The 13,028-nt window shown below is 42.6% G+C and overlaps 3 protein-coding genes across 3 annotated transcripts; 1 reads left to right on the top strand and 2 right to left on the bottom strand.

The window, feature by feature from the left end:
- Window positions 1-275: 275 nt before the first annotated feature.
- Window positions 276-7,269, bottom strand: LOC142890977 (sialin). The gene is made up of 11 exons (XM_076030361.1): window positions 6,990-7,269; window positions 5,610-5,749; window positions 5,088-5,299; window positions 4,710-4,943; window positions 4,015-4,189; window positions 3,723-3,841; window positions 2,684-2,845; window positions 2,455-2,587; window positions 1,579-1,726; window positions 1,312-1,402; window positions 276-1,029 (listed from the first exon to the last, which is right to left on the bottom strand). The coding sequence occupies exons 2-11, from the start codon at window positions 5,692-5,694 to the stop codon at window positions 862-864; spliced, it is 1,527 nt and encodes a 508-aa protein (XP_075886476.1). The 5' UTR covers window positions 5,695-5,749; window positions 6,990-7,269; the 3' UTR covers window positions 276-861.
- An 82-nt stretch (window positions 7,270-7,351) lies between these two features.
- mycbp (MYC binding protein) lies at window positions 7,352-9,045 on the top strand. Its single transcript, XM_076030365.1, has 5 exons — window positions 7,352-7,589; window positions 7,876-7,948; window positions 8,051-8,099; window positions 8,629-8,758; window positions 8,838-9,045. The coding sequence occupies exons 1-5, from the start codon at window positions 7,575-7,577 to the stop codon at window positions 8,880-8,882; spliced, it is 312 nt and encodes a 103-aa protein (XP_075886480.1). The 5' UTR covers window positions 7,352-7,574; the 3' UTR covers window positions 8,883-9,045.
- gja9b (gap junction protein alpha 9b) lies at window positions 8,368-12,948 on the bottom strand. The gene is made up of 2 exons (XM_076030362.1): window positions 12,052-12,948; window positions 8,368-11,258 (listed from the first exon to the last, which is right to left on the bottom strand). Exon 2 carries the CDS (start codon window positions 11,238-11,240, stop codon window positions 9,732-9,734), a length of 1,509 nt encoding a protein of 502 aa, XP_075886477.1. The 5' UTR covers window positions 11,241-11,258; window positions 12,052-12,948; the 3' UTR covers window positions 8,368-9,731.
- Window positions 12,949-13,028: the final 80 nt, after the last annotated feature.

The following is a 13,028-nucleotide window of genomic DNA, read 5'->3' as shown; positions in this document are numbered from 1 at the left end:
AAAGAGAGGATATATAAATTATTTAATATATTTTAAAAATAAAATGTATATAAGTTGTGTTTCCACCTAGTTTCATTAGTTGTAGGACATAAACATGGTCTAAAAATGTCATCTTATGGGTACAAGAGTGATGATTTTAGTTGAGAAAGTAGCAGTTTGTAAAACCTTAAAAAATAAACTTCTGTAAACATACATTTACAAAATTACAACATACAGCACGATAAAGTCATAGTGGAAGATTCTCAGAGTCAAAAGTTTATTTGACAAAAGTTTATTCCTAACAAAGAACCTCCCCTTTGTTTGGATAAAGTGCTTCTTTTGGTCCCAATATCATTATAGTGGTTGGGAACCAGGTTACAAAGGCAACACTTGCAGTCCGAGAGAAACTGCAAACACAGCGTACTTCCTTAAAAAGCAAAAAAAAAAAAAAAAAAGGACAAAAAACTATTTCATTTGGTCACTTAAAAGGTTTGAAAAAAACAAACAACAAATCATAGACTGTACAACTATACATTGCAACTACTAAAGTGATGGCAGCTTTACCAGGACTGCGCAACATTCCCCAATTAAAGGGAAAAAAAGGCACTTAAAGCTTCAGGCTTTACTGTAATCCTGACAAAATAATCAGGTCTTGGCACTATTTTGAAACTAAATAATACTCCCCTGAGTATAAACCTTTTCAGAGCACAAATATATTTTCACCAATACATTGTAATAAAACTATTCCTGCTCAATCCATTGTGGTCCAGTGACAGTTTCACTTTGGAAACACCCTTGCAACAAGGGTAAATGTGCCTTTAAAGTTGTGCAACATTTGTCAAAAAACAAAAAAATCCTATTTGAACAGCGCATGTCAATCCTTTACGTGGAGGCCGACCTGATCCTCTTCTGCTCGGCCTCCTCTCTCTCCTCCTCTGTCATGGCCCACGGCTGCATCTTTGCGCTGCCAAATATGCTGTAGAAGAGACTCCCAAAGAGGCTGATGCCTGCTGCCAGCCAGAACACTTTTCTCCAACTTTCCAGAGAGTGCTGACGAGCAGAGGGGAAGAAGACAGCATGAGAAAAATGTGTTCTAACAAACATCACATTCCCTTTTACTCCCACCTTTAAGTTATTTTACACATTGCATAATTTCTACCAAAATCTGAAAATGTGTTCTCTTCACACTACTTTGTAAATATAATGATACTTTCATATTTTTGTAACTGTGGCAGGATATCCTCTCACTCTCTCCTTCCCTCTCTCCTTCGCTCTCGCCAAAGTTAGACCTACTTAAAATCATTCCTCAGTCCTTTTCATCCCAACACTTACGTCCTCTGTGAAGTATCCTGTAACAATTGGTGCCAAAACCCCAGGAATTGTCCCAAATGTGTTGGTGATTCCAAGAAGAAACCCAGCGTACCTTCAGGACAAAAATATATTCCCAGGATTATATTATATTTTCATACATGCAGAAAAGACTGAAGTGATGAAGAGTATCACACAAAATGCATGCACAACCACTGTTATTCTGAAAAACAAATTGCCCCTTAGGGACATTACAGATTTGACTGATTCTGAAGGTAGAGCAACACCCACCGGGGGGCAATGTCTATTTGGTTCATGTAGATTCCGCAGCTGGCGATCCCTCCCAAGCCGGTGGAGAGGGTGAGAAAGGTGACGACCAGGGTGTGGTTGCAGCCCACATAATTTACGGCCAATAGGAAGGCTGCAGACGGCAACATGGCTGCAGAGCAATGAGAGTGGAGATGAGGATGGTGTCTTTTAGTGTTCAGCTATGACTTTGCACCAGGAGGGGGAAGCATTGCGCCATCTAAAATTTTTACAGAAAAGCGTCATAACAATAAGTAATAAAAATAATCAAACAAATTCATTCATCGATCTTGTAGTTAATAGTGAACCACTTTGTTGTTCCAGCCAGCACACCTGTTTGTCAATAATTAATAATGGCCATGCTCAGTTTGGCAAAACAATTAAATGAAAGCAATAAACTTTTTTTTTTGGACAGTATTATTTCTTCTGTGTTTTTAAACAATAATATTTTTAGTCGAGGGTTAATAAGTTGAAATATTACCAAGCACATCTTTTGATTGTAAAATGTTATGTTATTCACTGTCTTTGTCATGTCATGTCAATTCCCCTGAATGTATTTCAGAGACATGTAGATGATTTCTTTGGAAACTTTTATTCTTCGAATTATAATGAAATGAGTAGGTTTTAGCTGGAGCATGAGCAACCCAAACAATGATGAAAATGCTATTCAAAAAAGCCTCATTGTCTTACCAAAAAAAAATAAAAAAATAAAAAATAAAAAAAACAATTAAAAAAAAAAACAACATTTTGAGACATTTGCTGCACAGGAAGAACGTTGACATTTTTTCCTGAGCAAGTGAACTATCTATAAGAACAAGTCCACTTTATAACAGTACAGCCCTTCATAAAAGTCCACCTTACCTGCGAGAGTAAAGATTTTCCGTGTAACAGTGAGGCTGAACACCCTGCGTGCAATGACGAAGTCAGCGACGAAACCTGACGCATTGGCAACTAAACAGGCGGCGAGGTACGGCAGCGCAGAGAGGAAACCGTTCTGGACCGACACACAGAGCAGAGTTGGGACATTAGAGCATCTTACAGAGCCGACGGTCAAGCACAAATGGGAGAAAGAGATGGATCCAGCACTCACCGACTTGAGGTCAAAGTGCAGGATGTTGTCCATGTAGGTGGGCAGGGACGTGAGCAGGGTGTAGTAGGACCAGTTGAAACACATCTGAGAGATAATGATGGCCCACAGATGGATCGACAGTATCATTGGGATGATGGGAACTGACCAACTGTGTCCTTGACCCTGAAATTTAAGGTCAGGTGAGGTTACAAAGGACAAAGTGCTAACGGGTCTCGGAAATGAGCGGCTGAGAAGTGGTAGTCGCCATTTAAACAGACACAATAACAGATGATACAAAAGGTGTTCATGTCATTATTGTGTCTTTAAAAATAACACTGACAAGTCATGATTATCTATTAAGCAACCCACAGGTAGATAATAGGAAGAGAAAGCAGCTTTCAGAGAGAACAGGAGGTGGAAATAGATAAGAGTTGCCTCTTATCTGTTTAACGTGGAACTCTGTGAAAGGGGGAAAACATTTAGTTTGGCTGTTACATCGCAACACGCACAAACATTAAATGTGTAACATTAAAAGTGTAACTTTTATAAGAATCTACTGTCAGAACAACAGATGTAAATAACTTATAGAATGTCTGTTTTTACATATGTTTTAGTTAAATAAGATCACGAAAATAAATAACTTCTGTTTTATTTAAAACAATTAGGAGGAAGTGACCATATTTTGTTATCTATACAGTCGCTGTCTGCAGGGCCGGTCACTCAGACAACCAATTTGACAGCAATTTATTGTTTTATAGCTAATACTAATGTTATACTAAAATTCCAAGATAAAAAAAACAAAAAACAAATGTTGGTGTTTGCTTTCAACAGATTTGCTCATCACGGATGTTACATAATAGGCTTTCAACAGGGAATCACAGTCAAATTTTAAGAGAAAACATTTTGCTGTCTGGGAAGATAAGGATGATCCTTTGGAACTAATTGCCACACTGTCTACCGTGTGCTATTCTCAGCTGCACGGGAGATAACGTGAAATAAGGATTGAGTGACGTGTACTGCATGTCGCACGAGGCAGTGTTGAAGCAGCTTTTTGTCCAACCTGAGGTCCAATGGAGTTAACGATGTAATTTCTCTCCTCTTCGCTGATTCTGCGATGTGTTCGGGGGTCATCAGAGACCAAACTAAACCAAAGGACCGCCCAGAGACAACCCACGCCCCCTGCAAGACAAAGAAGAACCTTTTCAGTGCACAAAAATGACTATATTGTCAGGATTAAGTTTGTCAAATAAGGCAACAGTTATTATTTGCACTTCATCTTATTATTTGTTATTTTTGCCCTTAAGGTTTGCCATGACCTACTGGTGTTTGTGTTTGAGTGTCTCCTCCCTCACCACATATGTAGAAGACAGCAGGCCAGCCTAACGTCTGGCAGATGTAACCTGTGAGTGGCAGGGCAAAAAATGCCCCAAAGTTGGACCCCTGTCCAGATATGGTCATGAGACGAGAGCGCTCCAGGGGCGGAGCCCAGCGGGCCCACATTGCCATCATGGCAGGGAACGTCACACCCTTGGAGAAACACAGCATGAGGTCATCAGATGGATAAAGAGACATGGAGCCTGGGTAAGTACAAGTTGGTCCTTTACGAAAGTGTGTTCAAGATGTGCGAACTCTGAACCTGAAATAGTGAGTTGACTGATGGGATGTGAAATCTATCAGTGTGTGTACATGTTTGGCTTTTAGCATGTAGCCAGTAAATAAATAGCACAAAATTATATGAACAAATAAGAGCAAGAACTTTGGTAAATGTACCCGTAATACCGCAAGATAGCAAAACAACAGACAATTTATTAAATACAGTTGTTTACATGAGTGGTTCTCAACGAGTGGAGTCTCAGGACTCACATTTTTTTCCTCATCATGAAGACCCTAAAATAAAAACACGAGCCCACTTTGCAATAAGATTTCCCCGTTTCACGAACCACATGCTAACCTTGGTGCAAGATTTTTTTACACCTGAATTTGTGCCAGTTTCTACGGTCATTTGATGAGCTAGTGCCCACATCTGTTCACGCACTCACTCGCTCACCTCTCCAATGCCCTCCAGCACCCGCAGAGCAAAGAGCCAGTATGAGCCCAGTTGAGCGGCTGGAGCGGTGAGCATGGTGAGGACAGCTGTGCTGAGCACGCCCAGGCCCAGAAAGAGGCTCCCGCCGTAGTGACCCGAGAGGTAGCCCCCCGGAATCTGTGTGCATAGGTAGCCAAAGAAGAAAGCGCCCAGCAGCCAGCCTTGGGTTTCCAAATCCCATGGATACTGAGGGACCTGAGGCAAGACGGTGGATGGTGGACGGTGGACGGTGGACGGGGGGGGGGGTTCACGGAGAGAGAGAAATAAATACAAGAAGCGAGAAACAGCTTGCAGCAGCAGGTAAGCCTGTTCTGAGAAGTTTCAAAGACTCTTTCTTACTCCGTCCAGCTGTTGGAAAGTGGTGTTGACCTCATCAGGCAAAGGTGGACAGGTATGGACCACTGAGGAGTTTGGTGCCGGTTTGGAGGCAGTCGTGTTTACCATGGCCACCATGGCGACGCTGAAGTTGACACGAAGAGCGTAGACCACGGAGAAGCCAAAGAACATCAACACGGCCAGGCTGAGGCGAACCGAGCAGCACTGTGGAGGAACTGACCGCATCAAACAGACAAGTGTTGAAATATTGTCATCTTGTATGTGATGAGAAATGCGCCAAACTATTACTTTGTCCTTTTCTGATTTCTTTATCTTATTTGCTGTCTGCTTAATTTCAGCTTGACAACCTCTTTCCCAGGTCCTCATTTCAGTTGTACAAACAGCACTGCACCTTCACTTTCATTGCAGCTCTACTGTTGGATGATTTCCTCATTGGATATTACATAACAGATAAAAACTGCTACTGTGGTACTATAAGGAACACAACTGCCACTACTATGCTAAATGAAAGGACAGAAAACTCACTGGGATCATTCTCGATGAGGGGTTCGCTGTCCTCCCTTTCATCCAAAGGACGCGAGTTGGTGCAGTGGCCATTTATTTGCAGCATGATACTTGGATGACTCACAAATATTTATTCAGGTTAAAGAAAAGTCAGAAAAAACCTGTTGGACAAAATACAGAGCGGAGGTCAATCATCAGACACATACTCGTATGCATGTGCACTAATCAGCAGAGAAAAAAATGGATGTGGAATAAACATCTGACAGTCAGGAGTAAAATTCAACATATCAGTCATGTTGACGTTTGTTGTTGAAAACAATGCAAAAATGACCACGCTTATTTTCCTGATTTCACAAGAAATGGCCGAACCTGCATGAACAAGGCCTCTTCCTGATGCCCACAAACTTTCAAACTCAGGGTTAGGTTCTCTTCCGAGGTGCGTTGCTGGTCTGGAACCTTTAGATGTGAAATACAAAAGTCAGAAATAGCCCAAAGCCTTCAACAGTTTTCTTTTTAGGAAGTGAGAACAAGTCGAGGCTGTTTGCAGAGTTGCACACAACAGCAATTTCAGCAGGAAAGATTAACAAACAGGAGGAAATCTGAGGTATCAGGCTGGAGGGTGGAAATCGCTTCTCAAAGAATCTTCTTATTACATTATCATTAGAAAGACAATTTCACCGGTGACTCGTCGCAGGGGGGACTTTCCACTTTCAAACAACGTCCTTGGTGGGACAAGCCAAGGACTTTCAGAAGAATCAGCCGTTTACTGACACATGGATATAAAATCAATATACATGGTCAAATAATCTAATCTGTCAGACGACCAAGTCCATGCATCCATGTTCCCCCATCTCTACTGAACAATGGCAACTGACAAAACTTTTTATTTTATTATTATTATTATTATTGTTATTATTATTATTATTATTATTATTATTATTATTATTATTATTATTATTATTATTTTATATATATTTCTAGCCTATGCAATTTCAGAATAGTGCTGAATTATTGTTTGTTCACTGACGTGCAGTTCATATTGGCTCATTTTGTAGCAATAACAACAGCCACGAATACCATTATTATTGCCGTTTAACAACTAGCTATTAAACAGAAACTACATTCCCGAAACTCAAGTCTATGTTTGCGGCCGTCTGTTTGTGCCAAGTATCACGCACAGGAGAGAAAACAAACTGAACACTGGTAACAACATGAAAAAATGAACCGACTGAGCTGAAGTATCCCAATAGGTACAGTTCAGTGGCAAGAGTTTGACTAAGCTAGCTAGCGTTCATTATTCGGGTCTGTAATTCATTTACGGACTAAACCGTTTCCAACTGGATCACCATTTGACTCACTATTTAATAAATAAATAAATAACAATGCACAAACGTTGCTTACCTTGTCCACTCTTTCAAACCAGCGGCACTCGGGTTGGCCTTATTGTGGCAATCCTGCCTTAAACAGAAGCGACTATTGGTGTTTCGCCTGACGAGTATATGCCGGGGAGGGGGGGCGGGAATAAAAACACACGGCAGTGTGGTCATTCTTGTTTAGAACTAGCTGGGACAAGTCATGTGAGCGCGACGTTCCGGGAGAACGCCGATCTACAAAACACACGGAAGGCTCTTACTCAATGACAACCCTATGACGCTACTCCACATGTGTTGTAGATTGAATGTAGCAGAAACTCCTGTCGCTCCCACCTGGTACTACTTTCCTCCTCATTTTTTTCCCCTCCCTTCTGATTTTTTTTAAGCTGAAGCAAAACGCGAAACAAAGCGCACGTTACCCTCTTACAACAACCACTCCTCCAGTCACTATTTTTGGTTCAGTAAGCAAATAAAGTTATTTTGTCTCTAACACAGAAGTCGTTGGTTGGTTTTGTCTGGCCACTGACAAACCGAAGAGCGCAGCCGCGAGGGCGAGTCAATTAACTATCCGGGTCGCACGTTGCATCCTCCTTCAAAAGCTTGCGTCGTAGCCATGGCCCATTACAGAGTAAGTAGACTGTAGAAGTGCTGTGTCATCCTGAAACTTTTCAATGATGAAAGTATGAACCGCACAGGAATTTCTGTTTCGACAGTTCATGTATGTAGTCGCAGGAAGCTAACCGGCTAGCCACACGGCTCGGGGCAGGGGCGCAGTGAACGCATCTCACGCATTCACTGCGCTCCAGGTTCAAGTACATTTCGTACCCTAGAACCTCACCCCTAAGCTCAGTTCTCCTTATATCTGTCCAGTCGCTTTGTTGTTGTTGATGAGAAACTCGTGTCTTGTTTTCCAGGCTTCCGAATCGAAGAGGGAACAATTTAGAAGATACCTTGAAAAGTCTGGTGTTCTGGACACACTAACAAGTGGTGGGCGCACATGTGTTAATATGACTTTGTAAAAATGTCGACACTTGCCTTAATTTCACGGTGGAGTGGTGCCATGTCATCTGTCTGTTTGCTGTTTTTTAGTTTTAGCGGCTCTGTGTGAGGAGACTGACAAACCCAACAATGCACTGGAGTATCCTTATCTTCATAAATGGTACAAGGTGGTGCCTCCTGTGACGTGAGTCAAGAATTTGCACAATAAACTTAAAAAAAAATTTTTTTTTTTGTTAAACCATTAACAGAAAAATAAAGATTCTGAAAGAACACTGGAAGCTGGGGAAAAATACATACTTTTATTACCAAATCATTTTGGAGCATTAGTTTCTGTACTTCTTCTTTAGCCGATTGCCCCAATTCAGCCTTATTGACATTTTAAGAAACATAAACACACACACAGTTCACTGGTTCATAAACCTGCAATTTTATGAAATTATTAACATGATTGTTCAGTATTTGTACTAGAAAGGGATGGATACATCTTTCCAAAAGTGCTTCAAATCGCTTCAAAACCCGATGTGTGAATACAGCTTCAAGCACGTCTCTCAGAGTCTCCACCAGGTCTTTAAGATGCCACTGCCTTTTGAAACGGTTGATTCTGTGACATTAGGATTTCTGCAGACTCGCCTCTTAACAGAACTTGTTGACTTTAGCTAGCTGCACAGTTTCATAAAGCTACACCTCGGTGCTGCCGGACCGGAGCCAGCAGAAGCTGAAGCTCTTCGCACTGAGATGGCAGATCTCCAGCAGAAATTCAACCTGCTCATGGAGGAAAACAAAGAGCTAAGGAACAGGGTGAGATGCCACACATCTCTCTGAATTCAAATTACAAAAATGCTGTAATTTTGACCTGTGCCATTATGTCATTTTACAGCTGGTGCAGTATGAACCATCTCCTGATAATGAAACAGCAGAATAGTAAAAAGGAAGAGAATGTTAACGGTAGACTATTTTGAAGTATATATAGATGTTTATTTCTTTATGGTGGATGTACAGCGAGCCAAGAAATCATCATTATAATTTGTAATGTATAGAGGAAGAAGTTTTGATTTGACATAAATAAAAATGTTTTGTCAGCTTTGTGTCCCTGAGTTACAATTCTGTTTTTGAAACAAAAGTTAATGAGACATTAAAATAACTTCTTAACGTTGATACTTAAAAAAAAGTCCAACATCAGATGCTGATGTGCCTGAATGGAAATGAAACTCTGATATTTCATACATATTTAAAGTTTATTAAACGTGTCAGCACATCTCCACAGGAACTTATCACTCAATTTGCATTTTTCAGAAATGTTCTGGGAATTGGCTGTTTTAGTGCTCTTGCTAAGGAACTCCCAGATGGGACAGAACCGTGTCATATCACATGTAATTTAGTCTTGTTGCGTAACCGCTTTCTGTGACCTGAACCCTTGTTATAGATTTTTGGTAAAATTTTTCCATGCTGTGCTAATCACTGAGGCTGAGATGGCTGCATATGGCTCAATCTTTAAATGTCCAGCTGAATGTCCTTTCACTTCTCAAAACGGACACAGCATTCACTTAACAAACTAATTTTGGACGTAGAATTACAAAAACTAGCTGTGAAGATGAGTTTTAAAAAAAATTGATTTGATCAAGACATCACTTTCATGTTAAAATAATGATCTCGACAACGATGCGCAAGATCTTTGCGTCCGTTTTCAACGATTTGCTTCAAAATGTTTGAAAAGTGCATCAAATTGCGATCGCGGCTCATTCAGCGGTTCTGTTGCCACGTTGCTGGTGGATCATATCTGCAGATCGGTCGGAGCTCGTCTGCTGCTGGCACTGCTCGCCGCTGACACTCGCCGGTTGGGCGATGAAGTTGTGGGGCTGTTGCTCTCGCGGCTGTGTCGGGAGGCCGAACTTGACTCCCCCGCAGAGTCTGGACTCTGACACCTGCTCGGCCTCTTAATGTCCGACTTGGAGAGCATCCTCGCACGGGGGCCGGCACAACTGCTGCGTTGCTTCATGCTGCTGCCCCCGTGGTAGGAATCTCCACTGTCTGAGCCATTTCCTTCCACCAGTGTGGAGCAGTTCCACGGTGGACTGACCCTACGCGGCTTCCTAGTAATGCCAGGCAGTCCGGCGCAGGACGAAGTGTCTGCTACTGGGAGGGTAGGATACTCTGAGCTCCCACACTCCATGTCCTCGTGATGGATTGGCGATGCTTCCTCTGGTTCCTCCTCTTTGTCGACAGGTGGAGAATGGGTGTCGCTGCTCGTGTTGTTGGAGTTGCTGTTTTGCTCTGTGGGACTCGGTAGTCCCTCTTTGCCGTCCTTTTGGCTGTCTGGTTTCGTGCCAGGGTCCACTTGTATTGGGACGAAAGCGGAGGAGGCATTGAGCAAAGGATAGGTCGGCCCATTGCCCTGCTTCTCCAACAGGAGTGTGTATCCGCACGGTGCCGTGGGGATAGTGGCCTTCCGACTCACGGATGGGCCGACACACACTTGGTGCACCACCGAGTTCTTTTTCGACTTGTTGACGTAGTATTCGTCGAGGTCATCCTTCAGGTGGGGGCAGTAGTCCAGGACGCACTTCTTGAGCCTCTTAAAAGCCAGGTGCATGATCTCCAGAAGGCTGAGGAAGAGCGAGATGCAGGCGATGGCTTGCATGAACATCATGAAAACTGTCTTCTCCGTGGGCCTGGACACGAAACAGTCCACCACGTTGGGGCAGGGCTCCCTGTCACACTTGTAGAGAGGATTGAGGCGGTGTCCATAGAGGACATACTGACCCATCATGAAGCTGACCTCTACCACCGAGCGAGTGACAATGTGCGCCACGTAGGTGCACAACAGAGATCCTCGCAGCGGCGCCTTGTTGAGCTTGCCCTGCTCCAGCTGCCTCATCTCCTTCTCGATCCTCTTCCGCACCTCCACCAGCTCTGCATCCACTGCCTCCATCTCCCGACGGAGAGCCACCTTCTTGCAGTGGCGCTCCTTCTCCAAGGCCCGCAGCTGGTAGATGGCGTGGCCCATGTACACCAGAGAGGGCGAGGACACGAAAATCACCTGGAGCACCCAGTAGCGGATAAGGGAGATGGGGAAGGCCTGGTCGTAGCAGACGTTGCGGCAGCCGGGCTGCTCGGTGTTGCAGATGAAGTCGGACTGTTCGTCGTTCCACACGTCCTCTGCTGCGACGCCTAACACCAACATCCGGAATATGAACAGGATGGTCAGCCAGATCTTACCGACCATGGTGGAGTGGATATGCACCTCCTCTAAAATCCCTCCAAGAAAGTTCCAGTCTCCCATCTTTTTCCATTTAAAGTGCTGGAAGGAATTGGGGAAAAAGGACAGAATTTGTCCAAGATGAAAATGTTGCAATAATTTTAGAATGGATAGACGATCTCAACAAGACATTCGCTAAATTCCCATTTGCTGCCTCTCAAAATGGTTTCATTGAACTACCTAACAGAAGCAGGTCAGAGCTCTATCCTGTTATGATGACAAAAAATAGAAAGAATTCAGCTACTTTAGGTTGTTTTTTTGCAGTACGTCTTTTTTTTTTATTTTTTATTTCTCCTCCACTTTGTCTCACAGCAACAGGCCTTTAGCTGTAGGATACACTATTCATTCGTGTACACTGCAATTTCCTCTACACATATAAAGTTAAATTGTTAAAAGTCCCGAGACTCAGTGAACTGTAAATGACGAGATATTACTCATAAAACACTTTTTTAACTTAAGGTCAAAATACATTCTGTCCTGTTCTATTTGCCAACTTTCTTATTTTTCATATGTTCTTACAAGCAAATGTAATATTCAAACTCGTGCAGATTTCATACTTCTCAGTCTCGCTCATTAGGCAAAATTCATTTATAATTTCAATGACAAAAACTCACCTACTTACAAAGTAAAATGCATTGATCAATTTAGGGATATAAACAATGAATTCAATATTTTAAAGCATAAAGAGATATGCAATGACACAAAATCCCTTTTACACAATGCAATTTTCACCAAAGCCAGCTGGGTTCACTAACTTTACCCACACCAACACAGAAAAGCCAAGCAACATGACAGATTTTTTTCTCAAAATACATGTTTATAAAAGTTGTCCTACCTCTCATCCTGGATATGAAAAGTGGAAGACGACGTTGCTCATGAAAAAAGCACGGTCCTATGAGAATGACGCTTCTTTTTTATCCTCCACGAATGTGTTTTTTTACACATTAGGAATTTTTTTAGTCTCAGTGTTGGTTTAAAATGGGCGAAAACCAAGTGATCTCTGCCGACCCTCTACTGTTCACAACTTATAGCGTGCAAGAGACAAAGACAATCGATAGTGCTGGGTTTCTCTGCTGCCATTTACCTCACAGCAACCACCAATGAGCTGCCAGCTTTCGTGGTTCATCACGGGTGAAATGTGCCGCAAAATATTCAATTCCTCTTTGTGGCTGAACCCGAAACGACCCTGAACTGGTTTGATGCCCCCAGGACAGGAGTGTTTGAGACTAGTGATGTGATAATGTACCCTGGGCTTTCCACACAACATTTGCTTACAATGGCATGATGTCTCACACAATCCTCCTGATTGGGTCAAACTACAAGTCTTTTGTGAGCGCACCTCACTGGTCCAGAGAAAAGTTTCTACTTAGCCAATTTTGAAAATGTGTTGCCCGTGATCACAAGATGAGCTGGCTGAGCCCTTTTCTATTATTGGCTCAAGGCAAAAACTGAGGTGTAAGTGACAAACAAAATGCAATCATTTACCCCCCCCCCCCCCCAAACTCCACTGACAGCATTTGATAAGTTCTCTTCAAGCACCTCTCCACTTTCCGTATTTGCTGACCCTGTTCCAGCATAAACCTGCCACGAGCATTAGCATGCGCAGATGTCAATGTAATCAATGTGGAGCCCAAACACAGCGCATTCAGCCTTTGCTTTGTTCTTCTATTTACATTACTGCAGACTAAGATCACACCACCACATCCTTCTTTCAAACGCATTTTGAGTAGGAACTGGTTAAATCCTGGAGCATTAACACTCTTGCTGCCAAATCAGATATTTCCAAAAAGTTGAACAAAGTTTTTGTTTACC

Source organism: Nelusetta ayraudi, unplaced genomic scaffold (assembly GCF_046127955.1).
Source record: "Nelusetta ayraudi isolate G7.1 ecotype Tasmania unplaced genomic scaffold, CSIRO-AGI_Nayr_v1 ptg000027l, whole genome shotgun sequence".
Lineage (NCBI taxonomy): Eukaryota > Metazoa > Chordata > Actinopteri > Tetraodontiformes > Monacanthidae > Nelusetta > Nelusetta ayraudi.
Note: the sequence above shows the minus strand (reverse complement) of the source record. Positions and strands in the feature narration are given on the sequence as shown.

What these genes read in the sequence shown, in the direction of transcription:
- LOC142890977 (XM_076030361.1), bottom strand. Translation starts at nt 5,694, where the DNA reads ATGCTGCAAATAAATGGCCACTGCACCAACTCGCGTCCTTTGGATGAA. An exon ending in TGCTGGAGGGCATTGGAGAG is followed by an intron (nt 4,190 to 4,709) that starts GTGAGCGAGTGA and finishes TGTTTCTCCAAG; the next exon opens with GGTGTGACGTTCCCTGCCAT. An exon ending in TGCACTTTGACCTCAAGTCG is followed by an intron (nt 2,588 to 2,683) that starts GTGAGTGCTGGA and finishes GTGTCGGTCCAG; the next exon opens with AACGGTTTCCTCTCTGCGCT.
- mycbp (XM_076030365.1), top strand. An exon ending in AAACCCAACAATGCACTGGA is followed by an intron (nt 8,100 to 8,628) that starts GTATCCTTATCT and finishes CTAGCTGCACAG; the next exon opens with TTTCATAAAGCTACACCTCG. An exon ending in ACAAAGAGCTAAGGAACAGG is followed by an intron (nt 8,759 to 8,837) that starts GTGAGATGCCAC and finishes GTCATTTTACAG; the next exon opens with CTGGTGCAGTATGAACCATC.
- gja9b (XM_076030362.1), bottom strand. Translation starts at nt 11,240, where the DNA reads ATGGGAGACTGGAACTTTCTTGGAGGGATTTTAGAGGAGGTGCATATC.